Source organism: Haematobia irritans, chromosome 1, assembly GCF_050003625.1.
Source record: "Haematobia irritans isolate KBUSLIRL chromosome 1, ASM5000362v1, whole genome shotgun sequence".
NCBI lineage: Eukaryota > Metazoa > Arthropoda > Insecta > Diptera > Muscidae > Haematobia > Haematobia irritans.
Genome location: NC_134397.1, coordinates 67,921,986 through 67,945,973, shown reverse-complemented (window position 1 = coordinate 67,945,973; position 23,988 = coordinate 67,921,986). Strand labels below are relative to the sequence as shown.

At 33.5% G+C, this 23,988-nt stretch overlaps 1 protein-coding gene across 1 annotated transcript in view; it reads left to right on the top strand.

Moving 5' to 3' along the window:
* Lgr1 (Leucine-rich repeat-containing G protein-coupled receptor 1) overlaps nt 1–23,988 on the top strand; it is a 200,422-nt gene that overhangs the window by 132,623 nt on the left and 43,811 nt on the right. Inside the window, exons 3-9 of the mRNA XM_075290673.1 lie at nt 10,123–10,274; nt 10,393–10,467; nt 11,570–11,647; nt 18,659–18,733; nt 18,916–18,981; nt 19,217–19,285; nt 19,367–19,438. Of these exons, the coding sequence (XP_075146788.1) occupies nt 10,123–10,274; nt 10,393–10,467; nt 11,570–11,647; nt 18,659–18,733; nt 18,916–18,981; nt 19,217–19,285; nt 19,367–19,438 (587 nt within the window). The remainder of the gene's footprint in view (nt 1–10,122; nt 10,275–10,392; nt 10,468–11,569; nt 11,648–18,658; nt 18,734–18,915; nt 18,982–19,216; nt 19,286–19,366; nt 19,439–23,988) is intronic.

Here is a 23,988-nt window from a genome sequence, read left to right as displayed (position 1 = left end):
TCTTCCGATCCGGCTGAAATTTGGTACATGGTGTTGGTATATGGTCTCTAACAATCATGCAAAAATTGATCCACATCGGTCCATAATTATATATAGCCCCCATATAAACCGATCCCCAGATTTGGGTTGCGGAGCCTCAAAGAGAAGCAAATTTCATCCGATCCACCTGAAATTTGGTACATGATATTGGTATATGGTCTCTAACAACCATGCAAAAATTGGTCCACATCGGTTCATAATTATATATAGCCCCCATATAAACCGATCCCCAGATTTGGCTTGCGAAGTCTCCAAGAGAAGCAAATTTCATCCAATCCGGTTGTAATTTGGAACATGGTGTTAGTATATGATCTTTAACAAACGTGCCAGAATTGGTCCATATCGGTCCATAATTATATATAGCCCCCATATAAAACATTCTCCAGATTTGACCTACGGAGCCTCTTGGAGGAGCAAAATTCATCCGATCCGGTTCAAATTAGGAACGTGGTGTTAGTATATGTTCGCTAACAACCATACCAAAATTAGTCCAATCACACAAAAATTGGTCTATATCGGTTCATAATAAAATTTTCATCATTGTCAATATTTTATTTCTATAGAAAATTTTGTTCAAATTTTATTCGGTTCATAATCATGGTTGCCACTCGAGCCAAAAATAATCTACCAAGATTTTATTTCTATAGAAAATTTTGTTAAAATTTTATTTCTGTAGAAATTTTTGCAAAATTTTCTTTCTATAGAAAATTTTGTCAAAATTTTTATTTTTATAGAAAATTTTGTGAAAATTTTATTTCTATAGAAAATTTTGTTAAAATTTTATTTCTGTACAAAATTTTGTCAAAATTTTATGTCTACTTTGTCAAACTGAATTATATACGTATTGGATCGATCTTTTTTGATTTAATATATACCACGTATGGACTTACATACAATTTAGAAGATGGTGTTAGGAGGTTTTAAGATACCTTGCCATCGGCAAGCGTTACCGCAACTTAAGTAATTCGATTCTGGATGGCAGTGTTTAGAAGAAGTTTCTACGCAATCCATGATGGAGGGTACATAAGCTTCGGCCTGGCCGAACTTACGGCCGTATATACTTGTTTAATAATGACCTCAATATTAGTGGCATACTAACTCCGTAGGTGCAATATCAACACAGCCAGTATTGCTAGAAGTAGGGGAAATTCCCTATATGTAGGGTTTTTCTAATATTTAGCGTCTTGTAGGGACGTAGGGCCACAATGTAGGACATTTTCACTCAACATAGTTTGTAATAATTTTTACATTTTGGTGGCTCTAGAGGAGGAAAGTAGAAGCCGGCAAGGCTTAATCTTTAATAATGTGTGGTAAACTTTATTCCTGTAGAAAATTTTGTCAACATTTTATTTCTATAGAACATTTTGTCAAAATTGTATTTCTATAGAAATTTTTCAAAATATTATTTTTTATAAAAAATGTTCTCAAAATTTTATTTCTGTGGAATTTTTTCTCAAAATTTTATTTCTATAGAATTTATTGTCAAAATTTTATTTCTATAGAAAAATTTCTCACAAAAATTTGTTTATAGAAACTTTTTCCAAAATTTAACAAAAAAGATTACTAATTTGGGTAGAATTCTACCAACTGTGGCAACCGTGGTGGTAATACAAATTTATATTCTAAGTTATATACGTTGCATATTCATGTTTTAAGATAATAAAGTACTTAGAACCATTTTTGTTTTGTAAAATTTTTTAAATTTAACGAAAAATATAGTAGGGAAAATTGTTTTGGAATGTATGGGAAAGTAGGGAACTTTTTTTTGTCCTTGTAGGGTATACCAAACATTTTCCCTGGCAACATTGACTATGAGCTATAATCAGATTGACACAAAGCACCCATAGACATGTACCCCTTAATTTTCTTAAATATGTAACTGCGGTTTATCTCCCAGACCTATATGTTACCCCACAAATGCTAATGATTACTAATTCTGTAATGGTGGTTTAGGGTATGATATAGTCGGCCCCGCCCGACTTTCTACTTTACTTACTTGTTTAACGTAAATTAGTTCACCAAATCCTCACAATGAGTGGTTTGCTATTATATTCCGGTGTCGAAAATTGTTGACCTCTCATTTTATATTTTACATACGGGTTTAAAAAAGTCATTCGGTGCCAAGTCAGAACTATAAGGCGGATGAACCATAAAATCGATATTTTGGAGGACAACTGGCAAAAAACGGTTATTTACCACTCAGAATGTGCGTTGTTCTAGTGAAACGATTCCGACATATCTAGCTTTTTTCGAAAAAAAGAGACAGATCATTTGCCTGAAATTGCTTCGTATTTTGTAAAATTGTATTTCTATAAATACTTTGTCAATATTTTATATTTATACAAAATTTTGCCATAAGTTTATTTTTATAGAAAATTTTGTCATAATTTTATTTCTTAAGAAAATTTTGTCAACATTTTAGTTTTTCAGATTTTTTTTCAAAGATTTATTTATTATTCTTTTTTATAAATTTTATTTCTTTAGAAAATTTTGTCAACATTTTGCTTCGTTAGAAAATTTTGCCAAAAATTTATTTATCATTATTTACAAATTTTATTTCGTTAGAAAATTTTGTCAAAATTTTATATCTTTAGAAAATTTTGTCAAAATTTTATAACTTTAAAAATTTTTTTCCAGATTTTATTTTATAGAAAATTGTGCAAAAATTGTACTTCTATAGAAGATTTTGTCCAGATTTTATGTCTATAGAAAATTTTGCGTAAGTTTTATTTCAATAGCAAATTTTGAATTAAGATCATCGATGCACTGTTGATGTGCTAATTCGCGTCGAAAGTTGTAAAAGCTAATCGCACCAAAATGTTCACGATTTAATAACATTTTGTGGGCGAGATGAATCTTTTAAATACACTCGAAAAAAGTGAACACTCTATTTGACTAAAGCTAATTTAACTTTATTTTAGTTCATGGAATTATTAAGTGTGGAGAAAATTTCCTTTACTCTAATATTTTTTTACGCACGTTGATTAAATGAAATAAAAAATGGGAAAAAATTATACAACTGAAGCATAAAGATTTACTAAACTCGTACGTCTCACAAAATAATTTACTATTTCTTTAAATTTGTACATTTTATTACTAATGCGCCCATCTTGAACTTCTCATGGCACTAAAGACATTTTTGCATTTTTGAAATCCAATTTTTTCCTACAACTACAAAAAATTTTTTTACAAGTTGAAAAATTTAATTATGTCTAATAAATTTTCTCAAATTTGTCGAAAAATATTTACTTAGTTTTATGATATCGGCATCAGCGTTTGTAATATGGTTTAGTTAAAATTTTCTAAAAATAATCGAAATTTTATAATATTAACAAAAAATTTTCTTTCTGGTGGGTTCACTATTTTTTCAGATTACACGGACGAAAAAGACTGTTTTTCATATGTTTGGGTGTAAAAATTATATGTTTGGAACTCAAATTTTTTTAACACAATATTTTTAAGTGCAAACATATAATGTTCATAAACTAGCATAACATGTTTGGGACATACATATATGTTAATATGTTAGAACATATTATGTTTGGGACATAAAATGTTTGTAAATATAATATGCTTAGATGTGAACATATATTAATTTGGAAATAGCCTATAAACATATATGTGTTTAGAAAGAGAGACCTATTTAGAGAGTATGCTGCAAGTAAAATAATGGCGCTTTAAAAATATATCCACACAAAGAAAATTTCATTAAAATTTTTTACTACCAGTGTATGCCCTAAGGTGAAACATAATATGTTTGAACAATACAAACAATATTTTGTTTGGACCAAACCTGAAAATATATACGCTTGAAGCAAAATGTGTTTGGGGTATATGTTACAGAAGTGTTTTTTTTTGAGGGTGTAGAAGACGAATTTCTTGGTCCAAAATTCGATACATTTTTTAATGAAGTCGTTTTGTCCTTATAGTTAAGTGATTCCAATTAAAAATGGGTATCCTTACATGCAAAAAAAAAATTGTAGGAATTGGACAACTTGAAAAATTCTTCAAAATTAATGAAACTTGTCTTTAAATTTGTTGAATTTTAAAGGACTTTGTTAGCACATGAAGGAAAAAAGCCGACAAACTACACCGAAAGAATTTTCTTCGTAAAAAGAACGAAAAATTTCGTTAAAAGTACGAAATTTGTCATTGTTTTACAACCAAAGAAACTTTTCATTAAAAGTACGAAATATTTCGTACTTTTTACGAAGAAAAGTTCTTCCAAAATTTTCGTAGTTTGTAAGAAAAAAATTCGTACTTTTTATGAAGAATCTTCGTACTTTTTATGAAAAATCTTCGTACTTTTTATGAAACAATTTCGTTCTTTTTATGAAAATGTTTCGTACTTATTATGAAAAATTTTCGTAGTTTTTATGAAAAATATTCGTACTTTTTCCTGAAAAATGTTCGAACTTTTAGAAAAAAATTTATAGTCGAAAGTGCATTTGGTTGTAGTTGCAAGTGTGAAAAATGACATCACTACTTTCCTCTTAAGGTTTTGAATAATTTTAAGTTTTATTGCTTCACTTTTATTCATAGCGCGCTATCACCCAAATGAGAAGTAGCATAGACTTGCATAAAAAATAGAATAAATGAATACACTCAAGCACATTATAAAAGACAATTTAATGCCGCAAACGGAAATTTTACAACTTCAATGAAACTTCTTCGTTATTTCAAAGAAAATGTTTCGTACTTTTTATGAAGAAATTTTAACGCAGAATGTTTCGTAAAATATTCGTAAAAACTTCTTCACAAAATTCATGAAATATGAAGAAAGTTTCGTTAAAAGTACGAACTTTTTACGAAGAAAAGTTAATGTAGAATGTTTCGTAGAAGTTTCGTATATTCGTAAAATGTTCTTCATAAAATTTACGAAAATGAATGAAAATTTCGTTATTTTAATGAAGAATTCAGGAAGAATAGTTAATGAAGAATTCTTCGTAAAATTTACGAAGAGAATTCTTTCGGTGTAGTAAATTGAAATTTGTTTCACATATTATTACTATCTTAATACGAGCTTATTGAACATGAGGGTTGTGGAAATTTCAGCCGGATCGGATGAAATTTGCTTCTCTTAGAGGCCCCGCAAACAAATCTGGGGATCGGTTTATATGGGGGCTATACGTAAAAGCGAACCGATATGGTTCATTTGCAATACCATCCAACCTACATCAATAGCAACTACTTGTGCCAAGTTTCAAGTCGATAGCTTGTTTCGTTCGGAAGTTAGCGTGCTTTCAACAGACGGACGGACATGTTTAGATCGACTCAGAATTTCACCACGACCCAGAATATATATATATATATATATATATATATATATATATATATATATATATATATATATATATATATATATATATATATATATATACTTTATGGGGTCTTACAAACGGAATGGCAAAGTTAATATTTATTATAATTTTTAGCCATTATACTATATCGATGGAGAGTTATAAAGATCGAATATTGTAACAATTTGAAATAGTCTTGTCATATACTATGGTCACCAAGCCTATTGGCAACACTTATCTACTTTCCATTACATGTTAGAGGGTTTTCAAATGGCATTGTTGAATGAACCATACATTCAGTTGGAATTCAAAATGTTGAAGTGAAAGAATCATTCGCGAACCAATGCATACGGTGGTTGCCCTAATGACTTGTCAATCTTATTGTAAATAGCATATCAACTTCAGATGTGTGAATCCTATTACACCTTAGAGATTTTTTTACACTAAGCATGAAACTCAAACATTAGACATTTACATTGACATGGAAGCACTGACATTACGTGGGCAAAGGCTTTCATTAAGCTGTCATATCATCTGGGCAATTACAGTTAGTAAAATTCATTGAATTGGTTATGGTGTTGTTGTTATCTTTCCTGGAAGTTCAGTGATTTTCTTTTCAGATTTTGAATGAGTACTAACTAGACATACGACATAATAAATGTTAATATATGTGATATCATTAATCACAATTTACGACAGTAGGACAAAAATATGTAGTATTTATTAAATTGTTTTTATATTCTGTAGAATGCGTGAACGTTTATCAAAAAAATAATTTATTCTTCCAAATAAAATGTTTTTTTTTCGTGTAAACACAAAATATTTTTATTAAGTAAAACATTTTTTTTTACTCAAACAAAAATTTTCCTCTCCATATACATATGTGTCTAAATGGCTGTTATTCATGCAATTAAATAGGTGCAGTTTAATTATACCCTGCGCCACACTGTGGAACAGGATATTATAAGTTAGTGCGTATGTTTGCAACACCCAGAAGGAGACGAGATAGACGAGATCGTGTCTTTGGCAAAAATGCTCAGGGTGGGCTCCTGAGTCGATATAGCCATGTCCGTCTGTCCGTGAACACATTTTTGTAATCAAAGTCTAGGTCGCAGTTTTAGTCCAATCGACTTCAAATTTGGCACAAGTATGTGTTTTGGCTCAGAATAGAACCCTATTGATTTTGGAAGAAATCAGTTCAGATTTAGATGTTGCTCCCATATATATATTTCGCCCGATATGAACTTATATGGTCCCAGAAGCCAGAGTTTTACCATAATTTGCTTAAAATTTTGCACAAGAAGAACAATTAGTATTATAGTCAAGTGTGCCAAATTTTATTGAAATCGGTTCAGATTTAGATATAGCTCCCATATATTGCTTTCGTCCGATATGGACTAATACGGTCCCAGAAGCCAGAGTTTTACTTTAATTTGCTTAAAATTTTGCACAAGGAGAACAATTAGTACTATAGTCATGTGTGCCAAATTTTTTTGAAATCGGTTCAGATTTAGATATAGCTCCCATATATATCGTTCGCCCAATTTACACTCATATGACCACAGTGGCCAATCTTTTACTCCGATTTAATTGAAATTTTGCACAGGGAGTAGAATTCGCATTGTAGCTATGCGTGCCAAATTTGGTTGAAATCGCCGCTTTCGCCCGATTTACTCTCATATGACCACAGAAGCCAATTTTTTGCTCCGATTTAGTTGAAATCTTGCACAGGGAGTAGCATTAGCATTGTAGCTATGCGTGCCAAATTTGGTTGAAATCGGTTCAGATTTAGATATAGCTCCCATATATATAAAATAGTCAAAATACCAACATTTTCCTTGTAAAATTGCCACTGCTTAGTCGAAAAGTTATAAAAATGAGTCTAATTTTCCTAAACTTCTAATACATATATATCGAGCGATAAATCATAAATAAACTTTTGCGAAGTTTCCTTAAAATTGATTCAGATTTAAATTTTTCCCATATTATACCCTCCATCATAGGATGGGGGTATATTAACTTTGTCATTCCGTTTGTAACACATCGAAATATTGCTCTAAGACCCCATAAAGTATATATATTCTGGGTCGTGGTGAAATTCTGAGTCGATCTAAGCAAGCGTTACCGCAACTTAAGTAATTCGATTGTGGATGGCAGTGTTTAGAAGAAGTTTCTACGCAATCCATGATGGAGGGTACATAAGCTTCGCCCTGGCCGAACTTACGGCCGTATATACTTGTTATATATTCTGGGTCGTGGTGAAATTCTGAGTCGATCTAAGCATGTCCGTCCGTCCGTCTGTTGAAATCACGCTAACTTCCGAACGAAACAAGCTATCGACTTGAAACTTGGCACAAGTAGTTGTTATCGATGTAGGTCGGATGGTATTGAAAATGGGCCATATCGGTCCACTTTTACGTATAGCCCCCATATAAAGGGACCCTCAGATTTGGCTTGTGGAGTCTCTAACAGAAGCATATTTCATCCGATCCGGCTGAAATTTGGTACATGGTGTTGGTATATGATCTCTAACAACCATGCAAAAATTGGTCCACATCGGTCTATAATTATATATAGCCCCCATATAAACCGATCCCCAGATTTGGCTTGCGGAGCCTAAAAGAGAAGCAAATTTCATCCGATCCGGCTGAAATTTGGTACATGGTGTTGGTATATGGTCTCTAACAACCATGCAAAAATTGGTCCACATCGGTCCATAATTATATATAGCCCTCATAAAAACCAATCCCCAGATTTGGCTTGTGGAGCCTAAAAGAGAAGCAAATTTCATCCGATCCGGCTGAAATTTGGTACATGATGTTGGTATATGGTTTCTAAAAACCACGCAAAAATTGGTCCATATCGGTCCATAATTATATATAGCCCCATATAAACCGATCCCCAGATTTGGCTTGTGGAGCCTCTAAGAGAAGCATATTTCATCCGATCCGGCTGAAATTTGGTACATGGTGTTGGTATATGGTCTCTAACAATCATGCCAAAATTGGTGCACATCGGTCCATAATTATATATAACCCCCATATAAACCGATCCCCAAATTTGGCTTGCGGAGTCTCTAACAGAAGCATATTTCATCCGATCCGGCTGAAATTTGGTACATGGTGTTGGTATATGATCTCTAACAACCATGCAAAAATTGGTCCATATCGGTCCATAATTATATATAGCCCCATATAAACCGATCCCCAGATTTGGCTTGTGGAGCCTCTAAGAGAAGCATATTTCATCCGATCCGGCTGAAATTTGGTACATGGTGTTGGTATATGGTCTCTAACAATCATGCAAAAATTGGTCCACATCGGTTCATAATTATATATAGCCCCCTTATAAACCGATCCCCAGATTTGGCTTGCGAAGTCTCCAAGAGAAGCAAATTTCATCCAAGCCGGTTGTAATTTGGAACATGGTGTTAGTATATGATCTTTAGCAACTGTGCCAGAATTGGTCCATATCGGTCCATAATTATATATAGCCCCCACATAAAACGTTCTCCAGATTTGACCTCTCGAGCCTCTTGGAGGAGCAAAATTCATCCGATCCGGTTCAAATTAGGAACGTGGTGTTAGTATATGGTCGCTAACAACCATACCAAAATTGGTCCAATCACACAAAAATTGGTCTATATCGGTTCATAATCATGGTTGCCACTCGAGCCACAAATAATCTACCAAAATTTTATTTCTATAGAAAATTTTGTCAAAATTTTATTTCTAGAGAAAATTTTGTTAAAATTTTATTCGGTTCATAATAAAATTTTCATCTTTGTCAAAATTTTATTTTTATAGAAAATTTTGTTCAAATTTTATTCGGATCATAATCATGGTTGCCACTCGAGCCACAAATAATCTACCAAGATTTTATTTCTATAGAAAATTTTGTCAAAAGTTTATTTCTATAGAAAATTTTGTTAAAATTTTATTTCTGTAGAAATTTTTGTCAAAATTTTCTTTCTATAAAATATTTTGTCAAAATTTTTATTTCTATAGAAAATTTTGTGAAAATTTGGTTTCTATAGAAAATTTTGTTAAAATTTTATTTCTGTAGAAAATTTTGTCAAAATTTTATGTCTACTTTGTCAAACTGAATTATATACGTATTGGATCGATCTTTTTTGATTTAATATATACCACGTATGGACTTACATACAATTTAGAAGATGGCGTTAATAGGTTTTAAGATACCTTGCCTTTGGCAAGCGTTACCGCAACTTAAGTAATTCGATTGTGGATGGCGGTGTTTAGAAGAAGTTTCTACGCAATCCATGATGGAGGGTACATAAGCTTCGGCCTGGCCGAACTTACGGCCGTATATACTTGTTTTTTTACTAACATTGTGTTCCATCCTAGTGCATTAGCCGACTTAAATTTTGAGTCTATAGATTTTGTAGAAGTCTATCAAATACTGTCCAGATCGAGTGATATTTAAATGTATGTATTTGGGACAAACCTTTATATATTGCACCCAACACATTTGACGGATGTGATATGGTATTGAAAATTTACATCTACAAAGTGGTGCAGGGTATAATATAGTCGGCCCCGCCCGACTTTTGACTTTCCTTACTTGTTTTTTGATGTATTCTACCATTAAGTACATACACCGACTTGAGGAATTTCTTTATTACATTTAAGCCATTTGTCAAAAAAATTCTTCTCCGGCATATTGTTGATTATACCGAAAATGAAGAATGTTATGGGAAATATTTATTCATTAAATTAAAAGATAAAAATTATTTCAAAAGTTTCATTCTTTTACCTTGCAGGATGAAATGGAATGTCGTTGTGAAGGTGAATCATTATTGAGAGTTCCACAAACATTAACTGTTCCATTGCAAAGACTCACCATAGAATCATCTGGTTTACCACGATTAAGGAGTACAGCTTTAAAGGTCTACAATGCCTCATTGTCAGATATGTAAGTAGAGTTTTTTATGTGGTGGTTTTCTTTTCCGTTTCCTCCTATTGGCGGATATGACACTTAATGTTTATTGCTTCTCTTAATGCATATAGTTTTATTTTTATTTGCAACGCAGAGTATTGAAGGATCTTAAATATTTGGAGACCATACAGGATGGTGCATTTGCCAATTTGAAACGATTGAGAACAATGTAAGTTGAAATATTTCTCGAAACATGAAATATGAATTAAAAGAAAAATTAACCATAAGAAATATTTGTATCTACTAACATGTTTAAATGGAACAAATAATTTTTGAGTTCACATTGGTGATTGTTACTGTGATCAGTGTTACCGTTGGAAATTTTGAAAAAGTCGCAAAAAAGGTCGCATTTGCAAAAAAAAAAAATGTCGCACTAAAAAGTCGCATGATGATAAAAAAGTCGTTTACATTTATGAGGTATTGTAACATAAAATCCAGTAAAACGTAAACTTGCAAGAGAGTTAAAATGGATTTTTTTCTCTTTGCTAAAATTAGCAGAAATGTACGCGAACCCCATCTAGTACCAATTAAAAGCTTTTAAATCAATTAAAATAATAAAAATATTTATTTTTTATACGACATTCTAATTGACTCTGTGAAATATATTGCAAGTATGATTTGTTTATGACAAACTCTTGCAAGTTTTTACTGGCAGAAACTTGCAACTTCTCTATTTCTCAAGTGTCACATTTGATCTATCTCTGGCTCTCTTTTGCTGGCTTTTTGGAGTAAACGAACGACTTCCAGTAAAAATTTGTGATGATTACCAAAAATGATTTGATACTAGAACGGATCTAGTTGTTGAAACGGTATGCATTAAAACAACGGCTGAAAAAAAAAATAGAACACCGTGCAGTTTAGGTATCGTAAGTTGGTTGTCAATTGCGATACTAAACGTGATTATTAATGAGTGCTTCTATGGGTAGCTCAATGATAAGTGAATTCCTTTCTCAGCGCTGGAACAGATTTTGCTGTTTGGTCGAAACTGGGCTCCATGATCAAGGAGGGCCATTGCACAACGGTGGCTCCCATGTAAGGCGCACGGCGGTGAATTCCTATTTATAAAAATTGATTCAAATTGAAGCACTATACTTTAAAAATGTCGACTAAAGTCTCACAACGGTAACACTGACTGTGATTAAAGAAATTTTAATTAAGAATTAATTTGATCAATTAAATTCTTGATTGAAGACAAAAAATGTCTTTTTTTCTGTAGAAGCAAATAATCTCAGATATGTATTTGATGTTCTCTTTTCCTAATTTAATTTCAGTTACATTTCTCATGCACCTAAATTGGAATATTTATCGAAAAACGTTTTTGAAGGAATCTCCGATACCATCAAAGTAATGTAAGTAAAACATTGTGATATAAATTTTTGTATAAGATGGGCGGAGGCCTAAACAATAGTTCGAAATTTCAAGTAAATCGGATTGGAACTTTGGCCTCCGGCGTACAGTGGTTCAAAATCGCTTTTTATACCCTTCACCATAGGATGGGGGGTATATTAACTTTGTCATTCCGTTTGTAACACATCGAAATATTGCTCTAAGACCCCATAAAGTATATATATTCTGGGTCGTGGTGAAATTCTGAGTCGATCTAAGCATGTCCGTCGATCCGCCCGTCCGTCTGTTGAAATCACGCTAACTTCCGAACGAAACAAGCTATCGACTTGAAACTAGGCACAAGTAGTTGTTATTGAGGTAGGTCAGATGGTATTGCAAATGGGCCCTATCGGTCCACTTTTACGTATAGCCCCCATATAAACGGTCCCTCAGATTTGGCTTGCGGAGCCTCTAAGAGAAGCCTATTTCATCCGATCCGGCTGAAATTTGGTACAAGGTGTTGATGTATGGTCTCTAACTACCATGCAAAAATTGGCCCACATCGGTCCATAATTATATATAGCACCCATATAAACCGATCTCCCGCTTTGGCTTGCCGAACCTCTAAGAGAGGCAAATTTCATCCGATCTGAAATTTGGTACATGTGTTGGTATATGGCCTCTAACAACTATGCAAAAATTGATCCACATCGGTCAATAATTATATATAGCCTCCACATAAACCGATCCCCCAATTTGGCTTGCGGAGCCTCTAAAGGAAGCAAATTTCATCCGATCCGGAAATTTGGTACATGGTGTTAGTTTATGGTCTCTAATGACGGTGCAAAAATTAGTCCACATCGGTCCATAATTATATACAGCCCCCATATAAACCTATCACCAGATTTGAACTCCGGAGCCTCTTAGAAGTCCAAACTTCATCTGATTCAGTTGAAATTTGGTGCGTGGGGTTAATATATGGCCTCAAACACCCATGCAAAAATTGGTTGAAATCTGTCCATAATTATATATAGCCCCCATATAAACCGTTCCCCAGATTTGACCTCCGGAGCCCCTTGGAAGAGCAAAATTCATCCGATTCGGTTGAAATTTGGTACGTGATGTTATGGTATCCAACAACCATGCAGAAATTAGTTCATATCTGTCATAATTATATATAGCCCCCATATAAACCGATCCCCAGATTTGACCCCCGGTGCCTTTCGGAGAAGCAAAATTCATCCGATCTGGTTTAAATTTGGTACGTGGTGGTAGTATATGTTATGATATTTAACAACCATGCCAAAAATGGTCCATATCAGTCCATAATCATATATAGCCCCCATATAAACAAATCCCGAGATTTGATTTTGGAGCCACTTGGAGGAGCAAATTTCATCCGAGTCAGTTGAAATGTGGTGCATTGTGCTAGTATATGGCCGTTAACAACCATGCCTAACTAGGTCCATATCGGTCTATAGTTATATATAGCCCTCAGATAAATCGATCCCCAATCACACAAAAATTGGTCCATATCGAGTTCATAATTGTATATTGCCCACATATAAGAAACCCCCCTTACTTCAATTCTGGCTCTCTACGTATCGTGCAAAAGTCCATATCGATTCGTAATTATTTGTAGACTTACCTATACATACCTTTTTTGTCTAATATATACCACGTATGGACTAACTCACTATTTAGAAAACGATGTTAAGAAGTTTTAAGATACCACAACCCAATTAATTCGATTGTGGATGACAGTCTTTCGTAGAAGTTTCTACGCTATCCATGGTGGAGGGTACATAAGATTCGGCCTGGCCGAACTTACGGCCGTATATACTTGTTTCAATTTTGTTTATAAAGTCGTAACCATAAGGTTTTCAGATCATGAACGCTGGTTGTTGTTTTGACAACGCATGGTGTCATTTTATCGTTGTTAGATTGACACCGCCTGTTCACAGTGTGACACCACATATGTGTTGATTCATTTTCATGAACGAATCGTTTTGAAATGAGCACGCCTTGCATGATTTTTTCAATGAATGTATTTTCTTTTCGTAAGTGTACGTGAGTCATACCAAAAATATCTTGCATGAGTAAAATTTTTGCATAGTGAATGTGCGTGAGTTAAATATTACTCACGTGTATACCTCTACTCTAGAACCTTTATATCTCATTATGAGAAAAAAAGTTAAAAATTAATCTGTCATCGATTTCATTCCAGGTATTGTATTTAAAATTAAAAACTTTGGGGGTTTTGAATAATTGTTCCCATGGTCTTATAATATTCGTTTTATATGGTTAGAAGAATTTTAATCCGAGAAACTTTTAGCAATCCCCATGAAAGTGTCATACGTGTAGTGGGAAGGGGACGATATTTCATACTCTAATGTCGTCCCCTCAATCAAATATGAGTGCAATATGTTTGTGCAGATGACAACAAATTAAAGCACTTAACTTTATATGCATGAGGTTGTCGTAAAAAGGGACTAATAATGTGAAGTGGGGTTTGGAGGACCCTTCTGTATATGATGATCAATTTTAGTATGGCATGCGTGTAAGTTTCTAATGTTTTTGTTTTTATGACATTAATGATGATGTTAAAAACCATTAACCTTAGGAAGCTTGCGAGCTTTGGTTATTTGCCGATGGATTTTTTTTTTATTTACCATGCATACCACAATGAGCGAATATTGGATGGAGTGTCGTTGCATGTGATATAAGTAAGGGCAAATTAAATATTTATAGGCAAAGACATTTGTGCAGTTGGTCGAGACTTTGCCTGTGGGTTGTGTCTGTATTCCCCTGACTCAAGACCTTGTTTTCCAGTTTTATGAGTTGGGGGAAATTGGTTCAAATTAGATTTTTTTGTGGCAATGATAGTGTGCTTGATTTTGTTTTTATTGTTTGTGGTTTTCGGAAAATGAAGGTTACTTTGGAAAGTTTGAAACATTTAGAAAAGTTACATTTATGGTAGTTATGTTAAGTCCAGTGACCTCAAAAAAAATTTAGATATAGTTTTGTGTCATAGAAGAAATTGGCCATTTAATATTGACCATAAAATGACTGTAGTGTAACAAGTCATTTTTATGCCCTAAACCACATAGAGGTTGGGGATCTGCAAAAAATTTGCCTGTGAGAAATATTGATTTTTGACCTCATAAAATATATATCTAAGGGCTAGGTCGACTCTGAACCACCTTCAGAGTCGATCTAGCCCTTAGAATAGTTTAGGTATAGTGGCAGCACGATATTTCAGACTCACTTAGACTATTCAGTCCATTGTGAACTTCTCTCTTATCACTGAGTGCTGTCCGATTCTATGTTAAGCTCAATGACAAGGGACCTCCTTTTATAGCCGAGTCCGAACGGCGTTCCACATTGCAGTGAAACCACTTACAGAAGCTTTCGAACACTCAGAAATGTCACCAGCATTACTGAGGTGGGATAATCCACCGCTGAAAAACTTTTTGGTGTTTGGTCGAAACTGGCTTTGAACCCACGATCCTGTGTATGCTAGGTGGGCATGCTAACCATTGCACCACTGTGGCTCCCATTTCCTTCTGTCCATGTATTTCTTGTTCGCACGATTGTGATCACAATTATTACCCGATTTTGATGAAATTTGGCGTATAGTATTTTTTCGGCACATGGTCGGCACAATTTCGAATTTGGGTGGGGTGCTTTATCCAAATTCAATCCGATTTGTTTCGAATATATATATCTTCCGATTTCAAGAAATTTAGTAATATTGGGCTTATTCTCTATCTTATCGTCTTTAAATTGAATGCAAAGTATTCATTATCAGCATTCATTTCGGAAGTCAAATGTGGGTTTCGTTTTATATGAGGCCTATATCCCAGCAAAAAAAAAGCGTTGCCAAAGAAGTAGTGTAAATGTTCTTTTTGGATCCAGAAGTGGTGCACAAAAAACCATACGTTGGAGGATATAAAAAATGGTTCAGACATATTAAAACCAAGTAGATCTCAATTCATCGAAATTTTCATTTACGTAAAGCTGAATTAGCTAACTCAAAGGACAACACGCCTTCAGTGAAAAGTTTATCATGAATTCTTGGGGTTACGATTAATTTTTTCCCAGTGTAGTTTTTTTTTTATTAAATAAAAAATGTTCAATCTGAAATGGTGGACTTAATTAAAATTCGGGGATATCATTTTTTGTTACAAGTCTAAGTGGAAGCTAATGATTCACATCCATTGCTTATGGTACGAGTATCCCAGCAAACAAAGCGTCGCCAAAAAAGTGGTGAAATGGCGCAAAATTGGCGCAGTAGCGATGAATTTAACATGGGCTTGTCATGGGACGGATGCCCACCATTTTAATAGCCGTTGAATTTAATTTGCATCACTTCTTAAGGTGTGATTACAATTCCGTGTTTTGGATGAGAATTAAGAAATTTTGTGATATTTTGACAAATAAATAATTTTTAAATTTTTTTATAATTTTTAATGCATTATAACGCGTATCTAGAATGTCTAACATCAAATGTTTTCAAAAAATCTCAATTTTTCTAGAAAGTATTAAGCATTTTTGTCGGCAAAATTTTAATAATTTGTACCATTTTATTAATTCTTAACTGTTATTAACCCATTTGAAACAAACAAATTTTAAATTTCCTAATAAAAAAAGTAAGGAAAGTCTAAAGTCGGGAGGGGCCGACTATATTATACCCTGCAACACTTTGTAGATCTAAATTTTCGATACCATATCACATCCGTCAAATGTGTTGGGGGCTATATATAATATACATACATTTAAATATCACTCGATCTGGACAGAATTTGATAGACTTCTACAGAATCTATAGACTCAAAATTTAAGTCGGCTAATGCACTAGGGTGGAACACAATGCTAGTAAAAAATATGGGAAACATTTAAATCTGAAGCAATTTTAAGGAAACTTCGCAGAAGTTTATTTATGATTTATAGCTCGATATATATGTATTAGAAGTTTAGGAAGATTAGAGTCATTTTTACAACTTTTCTACTAAGCAGTGGCGATTTTACAAGGAAAACTTTGGTATTTTGACGATTTTTGTCGAAATCAGAAAAACATATATATGGGAGCTATATCTAAATCTGAACGGATTTCATCCAAATTGGGCACGCATAGCTACAATGCTAATTCTACTCCCTGTGCAAAATTTCAACTAAATCGGAGTTAAAAATTGGCCTCTGTGGTCATATGAGTGTAAATCGGGCGAAAGCTATATATGGGAGATATATCTAAATCTGAACCGATTTCAACCAAATTTGGCACGCATAGCTACAATGCTAATTCTACTCCCTGTGCAAAATTTCAATTAAATCGGAGCAAAAAATTGGCCTCTGTGGTCATATGAGTGTAAATCGGGCGAAAGCTATATGGGAGCTATATCTAAATCTGAACCGATTTCAACCAAATTTTGCACGCATACCTACAATGCCAATTCTACTCCTTGTGCAAAATTTCGATTAAATCGGAGTAAAATATTGGCCACTGTGGTCATATGAGTGTAAATCGGGCGAACGATATATATGGGAGCTATATCTAAATCTGAACCGATTTCAATAAAATTTGGCACACTACACTACTAATTGTACTCCTAGGGCAAAATTTCAACCAAATTGGGGTAAAACTCTGGCTTCTGGGACCGTATTAGTCCATATCGGGCGAAATATATATAGGGGAGCTATATCTAAATCTGAACCGATTTCAATAAAATTTGGCACACTAGACTATAGTACTAATTGTACTTCTAGTGAAAATTTTCAACCAAATTAGGGTAAAACTCTGGCTTCTGGGACCGTATTAGTCCATATCGGGCGAAAGATATATATGGGAGCTATATCTAAATCTGAACCGATTTCTTCTGAGCCAAGACACATACTTGTGCCAAATCTGAGGTCGATTGGACTAAAACTGCGACCTAGACTTTGATTATAAAAATGTGTTCACGGACAGACGGACATTGCTATATCGACTCAGGAGTCCACCCTGAGCATTTTTGCCAAAGACACCATGTGTCTATTTCGTCTCCTTCTGGGTGTTGCAAACATATGCACTAACTTATAATACCCTGTTCCACAGTGAGGCGCAGGGGTATAAATATGTATGATTTATCGCTCGATATATATGTATTAGAAGTTTAGGAAAATTAGAGTCACTTTTACAATTTTTCGACTAAGCTGTGGCGATTTTACAAGGAAAATGTTGGTATTTTGACCATTTTTGTCGAAATCAGAAAAACATATATATGGGAGCTATATCTAAATCTGAACCGAATTCAACCAAATTTGGCACGCATAGCGACAATGCTAATTCTACTCCCTGTGAAAAATTTCAATTAAATCGGAGTAAAAGAGTGGCCACTGTGGTCATATGAGTGTAAATCGGGCAAACGATATATATGAGAGCTATATTTAAATCTGAACCGATTTCAATAAAATTTGACACACTTGACTATAGTACTAATTGTTCTTCTTGTGCAAAATTTTAGGCAAATTAGGGTAAAACTCTGGCTTCTGGGACCATATAAGTCCATATCGGGCGAAAGATATATATGGGAGCTATATCTAAATCTGAACCGATTTCTTCCAAAATTAATAGGGTTCTATTCTGACCCAAAACACATACTTGTGCCAAATTTGAAGTCGATTGGACTAAAACTACGACCTAGACTTTGATTACAAAAATGTGTTCACGGACAGACGGACATGGCTATATCGACTCAGGAGCCCACCCAGAGCATTTTTGCCAAAGACACAATGTGTCTATCTCGTCTCCTTCTGGGTGTTGCAAACATATGCATTAACTTATAATACCCTGTTCCACAGTGTGGCGCAGGGTATAAATATGAAAAAAGCGAGTGCTTTTGGAGTTGTGCCTTTAGAAGAACTTCCAATTTTGTTTTGCTGGGATATTAATTATGATCTGGTTAAAGTTTATTTTACTTCTTCTTTGTAGCATTACAATCATTATTAGCTTTTCTAGTTTACTGATAATTTATGTTTCTTTGTATTAATTTCAGCCGTATTATAAATAGTGGATTGACCCAAATACCTGATTTAACATATTTGCCAACGACAAATATATTGCAAATGATGTAAGTATGAAGATCTACAAATTACAATCTCGGTTTATATGTTTTTCTATTCCAATCGGTTTATATGTTTTTCTATTCCATTATTTTTTTTATAAAAATCTTTTATTAAATTCCACAATTACAATTTTTGATATTCTTAAATTTGATTTTTAAGAAAATAATATCATTTGCTTATCTTTCAGAGATCTCGATAATAATCACATAACTCGAATTGAATCGAAATCCATACAAATAAAGACTGATCAATTGTAAGTTGAGTTTTCTAATGAAACCATAAAAATTATTTTAAAATAGTTTTATATAATGTTTTTTGGATGATGGTCCTTTAGCTAATACGACCTAGCGCATTGATGTAAATAAAACAATGTTTAATTACATGTTTCCCAAAGTTTCGTCGATGTATGTGGCCATTATCAAGGGATTTTTTATTGTCTATAGTTTTGTTTTGAAGGCTGAATTTTTTAATTAATTGTTTTTTTGTAGAATTTTAGCTAATAATTATATAAGTTATATAGACGATTCTGCATTTTATGGTTCACAAATAGCCAAGCTGTAAGTATCTCGATTTTATATTTTCAAATTCGGTAACATTTTATGATTTTCTTTTTTTTTGCCATTGGAAATTTTCTATAGAATTTTGAAAGGAAATTTAGTGTTACGAGAGGTCCATCTAAATGCTTTTCAAGGAATGAGCATGCAAGAATTGTAAGTATTACAAAAATATAAAACTTTTCTATTAAAAATATGTATGGCTTATACTCTATAGAGGGATTTAACCCTGGAAAGTCATCCTTATTTTTTGTACACAAACGTCATCCTTCGTCATTTTGACTACGGCTTATTTCAAGACGCTATAATTTACATCGTAAGCAAAAATTACAACCAAAATTGAGTTTATTTTCTTACTCAATTTGTTGTTAATTAGTATAAAACAAAAACTCATAAAATTGTTGAATTAGTATTACTTAATTTTATCATTTCCTAATCGACTAAAATGCATTTTAAATCGAAAATGAAATTACGCGTCGTCATTTTGACGAAGGATGACTGTCCAGGGTTAAGGAAAATAGAAGCATAGTATTTTTAAAAATACATAATATGATTTGGCCGATTTTGCGTCGATACAGAAAAATGTTCAGCGCAGTCATGTTTATTTACACAGAAAAAATACCAAATTAATTATTCCAATTAATATTTCAATCAAATAAGCAAATACTCTAATTAAAATTTTAAAATTGAAAATGTATTGGGAAATAATTATTTTCTATATACAAACTATTCATTGGTTTATTCAATTTTGAGTTAAATCCAAAGAAAAGACCAACTAGAATTACAATCGAACAGTTCATATAACATTACAAGAAAATTATTTCAGGCAAAATAATTTTAAATAAATAAAAAATTAATTGAGTTTTGCGAACAAAATCAATTATTTCGTTTATAACACAACGAAATATTGGTCTGAGACTCGATTAAGAATATAAATATTCTAAGTCGTGGCGAAATTTGCGACCGATCTAACGATGTCCGTCCGTCTGATGAATTCACGGACGGACGAATTAAATAATTGGCTTGAAACTTGACACAAGTAGTGGTTACTGAAGTAGGTCAGTTGTTATTGCATATTGGCTTTATGCGGCGACATTTAGGTATAGTCCCCATATAAACTGATCCCCAGAATTGACCTATGAGCCTCCTGGAAGATCAAATTCCATCCGATCCCTTTGAAATTTCATACGTGATGTAAACATATGTTCTTTAACACTTATGCTTACATGCTCGCAAAAAGTCAAATTCAGATATCGGTCTATATGGGGCCTATTTAAAACGTGGGCCGATATACACCAAATTTACCACAGCCTTTAACTGAATAAAAATGTCTTTAAATTTCCAATTTAAAGCAAATCGGATAAACGATGCAGTCTCCTTGCCCTCAAGAAGTCAAATCGGGAAACTGATTTATATGGGGGCTATATCAAAACTTGGACCGTATAGGCCATCTTCGAACTTAAACTGCCTGCATACTAACGACCTTCTTGGTCACAATTTCATCACAGTAGCTTACATATGAAATTCTGTAGCATGATTATATCTGGCAGACAGACGGACATCGTTAAATCGACTCAGAATTTAATTCTAAGACTAAGTCTGCGACCCATGACTGGTCCCAGCAAAAAATACTTCAGCAGTAAGAGTTTAGTTGCGCTTTTTGGTACACAAAAAAGTGGGCTGTGCATCCACACTGCATGAATCGGTGGCAATAACGTAAACGAGTAATCAAACTAGTTTATGATCATTCGTTTACGCTATTGCAACCAATTAATGCAGTATAGATGCATGAAAGGTAGTGCTTTTTTCCTTCACGCCAACAATGCTATACTCAAGATTATATATGACTTCAGAGCAATATTTCTATTAAAATGAGCAATTATATCGGGACATCGCCCACAAAAATCAGCTCTGATTCGGCTGTTTTGTAAGCAGTTGGTACTGCCTCTCTCCCTTACAATCCTGCTGAAATAGTGCTCCATTTTTTGCTGGGACGTCCTTCTTGGCGTTACATACAAATGCACAAACTTATTATACCCTGTACCACAGTAGTGGTGAATGGTATAAAAATGAATTCAAAGCAAAAAAGAAAAATTCTACAAATCATGACCATGTTAAATTCTTACTATTATTGGGAGTTGAAGGAACATTTTCTTTTGCTTTAGTTGCGTATTGAACTTATCATTGAACTTTGTACTTGTTCATAAATTTTTTGATACATTCTTTGGATAAGGACAATTTCATTGAAAATTTAATTCTGTTTTTGTAATAAAATTTTAAAAATTAATAATTTAGCAATAATTTAAGTACGGACTCTTTTCACTGTTTCGAAGATTCAGCGCGGCCGGACTTTTGGCCCTACATACTTGTGTTAATTATATTAAAACAAGTATATACGGCCGTAAGTTCGGCCAAGCCGAAGCTTATGTACCCTCCACCATGGAATGCGTAGAAACTTCTCCTAAAGTCCATACGTGGTATATATTAAATCAAAAAGGTCGATTTAATACGTATATAATTCAGTTTGACAAAATTTTCTATAGAAATCAAGTTTTGACAAAATTTTCTATAGAAATGAAATTTAAAGAAAAATTTTCTATAGAAATACAATTTTAACAAAATTTTCTATAGAAATAAAATTTTGACAAAATTCTCTATAGAAATAAAATTTTGGTAGATTATTTTTGGCTCGAGTGGCAACCATGATTATGAACCGATATGGACCAATTTTTGTGTGATTGGAGATCGGCTATATATAACTATATACCGATATGGACCAATTTTGGTATGGTTGTTAGCGGCCATATACTAACACCACATTCCAAATTTTAACCGGATCGGATGAAGTTTGCTCCTCCAAAAGGCTCCGGAGGTCAAATCTGGAGAACGGTTTATATGGGGGCTATATATAATAATGGACCAATGTGGCCCAATTCTGGCACGGTTGTAAGAGACCATATACTAACACCATGTTACAAATTTCAACCGGATCGGATGAAATATGCTTCTCTTAGAGGCTCCGCAAGCCAAATCTGGGGATCGGTTTATATGGGGGCTATATATAATTATGAACCGATATGGACCAATTTTTGCATGGTTATTAAAGACCATATACCAACATCATGTACCAAATTTCAGCCGGATCGGATGAAATTTGCTTCTCTTTGAGGCTCCGCAAGCCAAATCTGGGGATCGGTTTATATGGGGGCTATATATAATTATGGACCGATGTGGTCCATAAGCGTAGGAAGGCCTCTGGGGAGGGGGCTTAGACCCCCCAGAAAAATTTTAGCCCCCCCCAGAATATGAAAACCTATTTACGATTTTACATTTTTATAAAAATTAAACAAGTATATACTCGTACAACGCACAAAGTTCCACGAAAGACTTTCATGCACATCGAATTACTTGGGTTGTGGTAGAAGTCTGATATTTATGAAATAAAGCTGTGGTTGAACTTATGATTTAGTTGAATAAAAAATAGTAATTGATATTAAAACTATTCTTTCATAAATTAATATCTTAATAATGCTGCAAAAAAGCGTCGCGACGCGTCGCCAAAAAAGAAGTGAAAATGTTTTTTGGGTCTGGAAGTGGTACAAAATTGGCGGAGAAGCGATTAATGTAACTTGTCATAGAACGAATGTCCACCGTTTCAACAACCATTGCAATGAATTTGCATCACTTCTTAAGGTGTGATCTGAATTCAGTGTTTTGAATGTGAATCAAAAATTTTGTGATATTTTCCCAAATAAATAATTTTTATATTTTTTATTATTTTTAATGCATTCTAACGCTTGTTTGAAACGTTTTTTCAAATATTATCGATTTTTCTATAATGGATTTAGCATTTTTGTTGCAAAATTTGAATAATTTGTACCATTTTATTTATTCTTACTTTTTTTTAAACTATTTAAAAAAAGAAAACAAAAAATTACGCATTAAAATATAAAAACTGAAGTAAAAAAACTTCCTGTGTAGTTAAAATAGTTAAATTCTTTGTGAAGACATTTTGTTCATTTGATCAAAACGTATGGAAGGGACCGTCCACTTTAACATGGGTTTGTCATTGACGGAGTAAACTTACATTTTAGGACGCGTCTTGGACTCATCCCAAAGGACACGTCCTGGGACAATTTAGCAGGAGCAACACATAAACAGTACCTCAGGAACCAATCTCGGACAAACTCTTAGAAATCTCTTTCAATTTGGGCTCCTAATCGAACCCGAAATGAAAAAAACTTGAAATATGTCGAACAAAAGGTTATTCTGATAATTTTATTTCACTAAATGTGAAAATTGCAACTAACTGGAGTCAGTGGCAATTTGCACCAATTTCCCGTAGGGTACTTTTAGTTGATTTATTATAAATTGATTGTCGAGCTATGAAATAAAACATTAGTTGAACCTATAAGTTCAGTCTATAAAGTTTTAGCTAGTGGGGCTATAGCCCCCCCCCCCCCCCCTAGGAAAATTGTCTAGCTACGCTAATGATGTGGTCCAATTTCAGCATGGTTTTTAGAGACCATATACCAACACCATATACCAAATTTCAACCGGATCGAATGAAATTTGCTTCTCTTTGAGGCTCCGAAAGGGGGCTATATATAATTATGGACCGATGTGGACCAATTTTTGCATGGTTGTTAGAGACAATATACCAACATGTACCAAATTTCAGCCGGATCGGATGAAATATGCTTCTG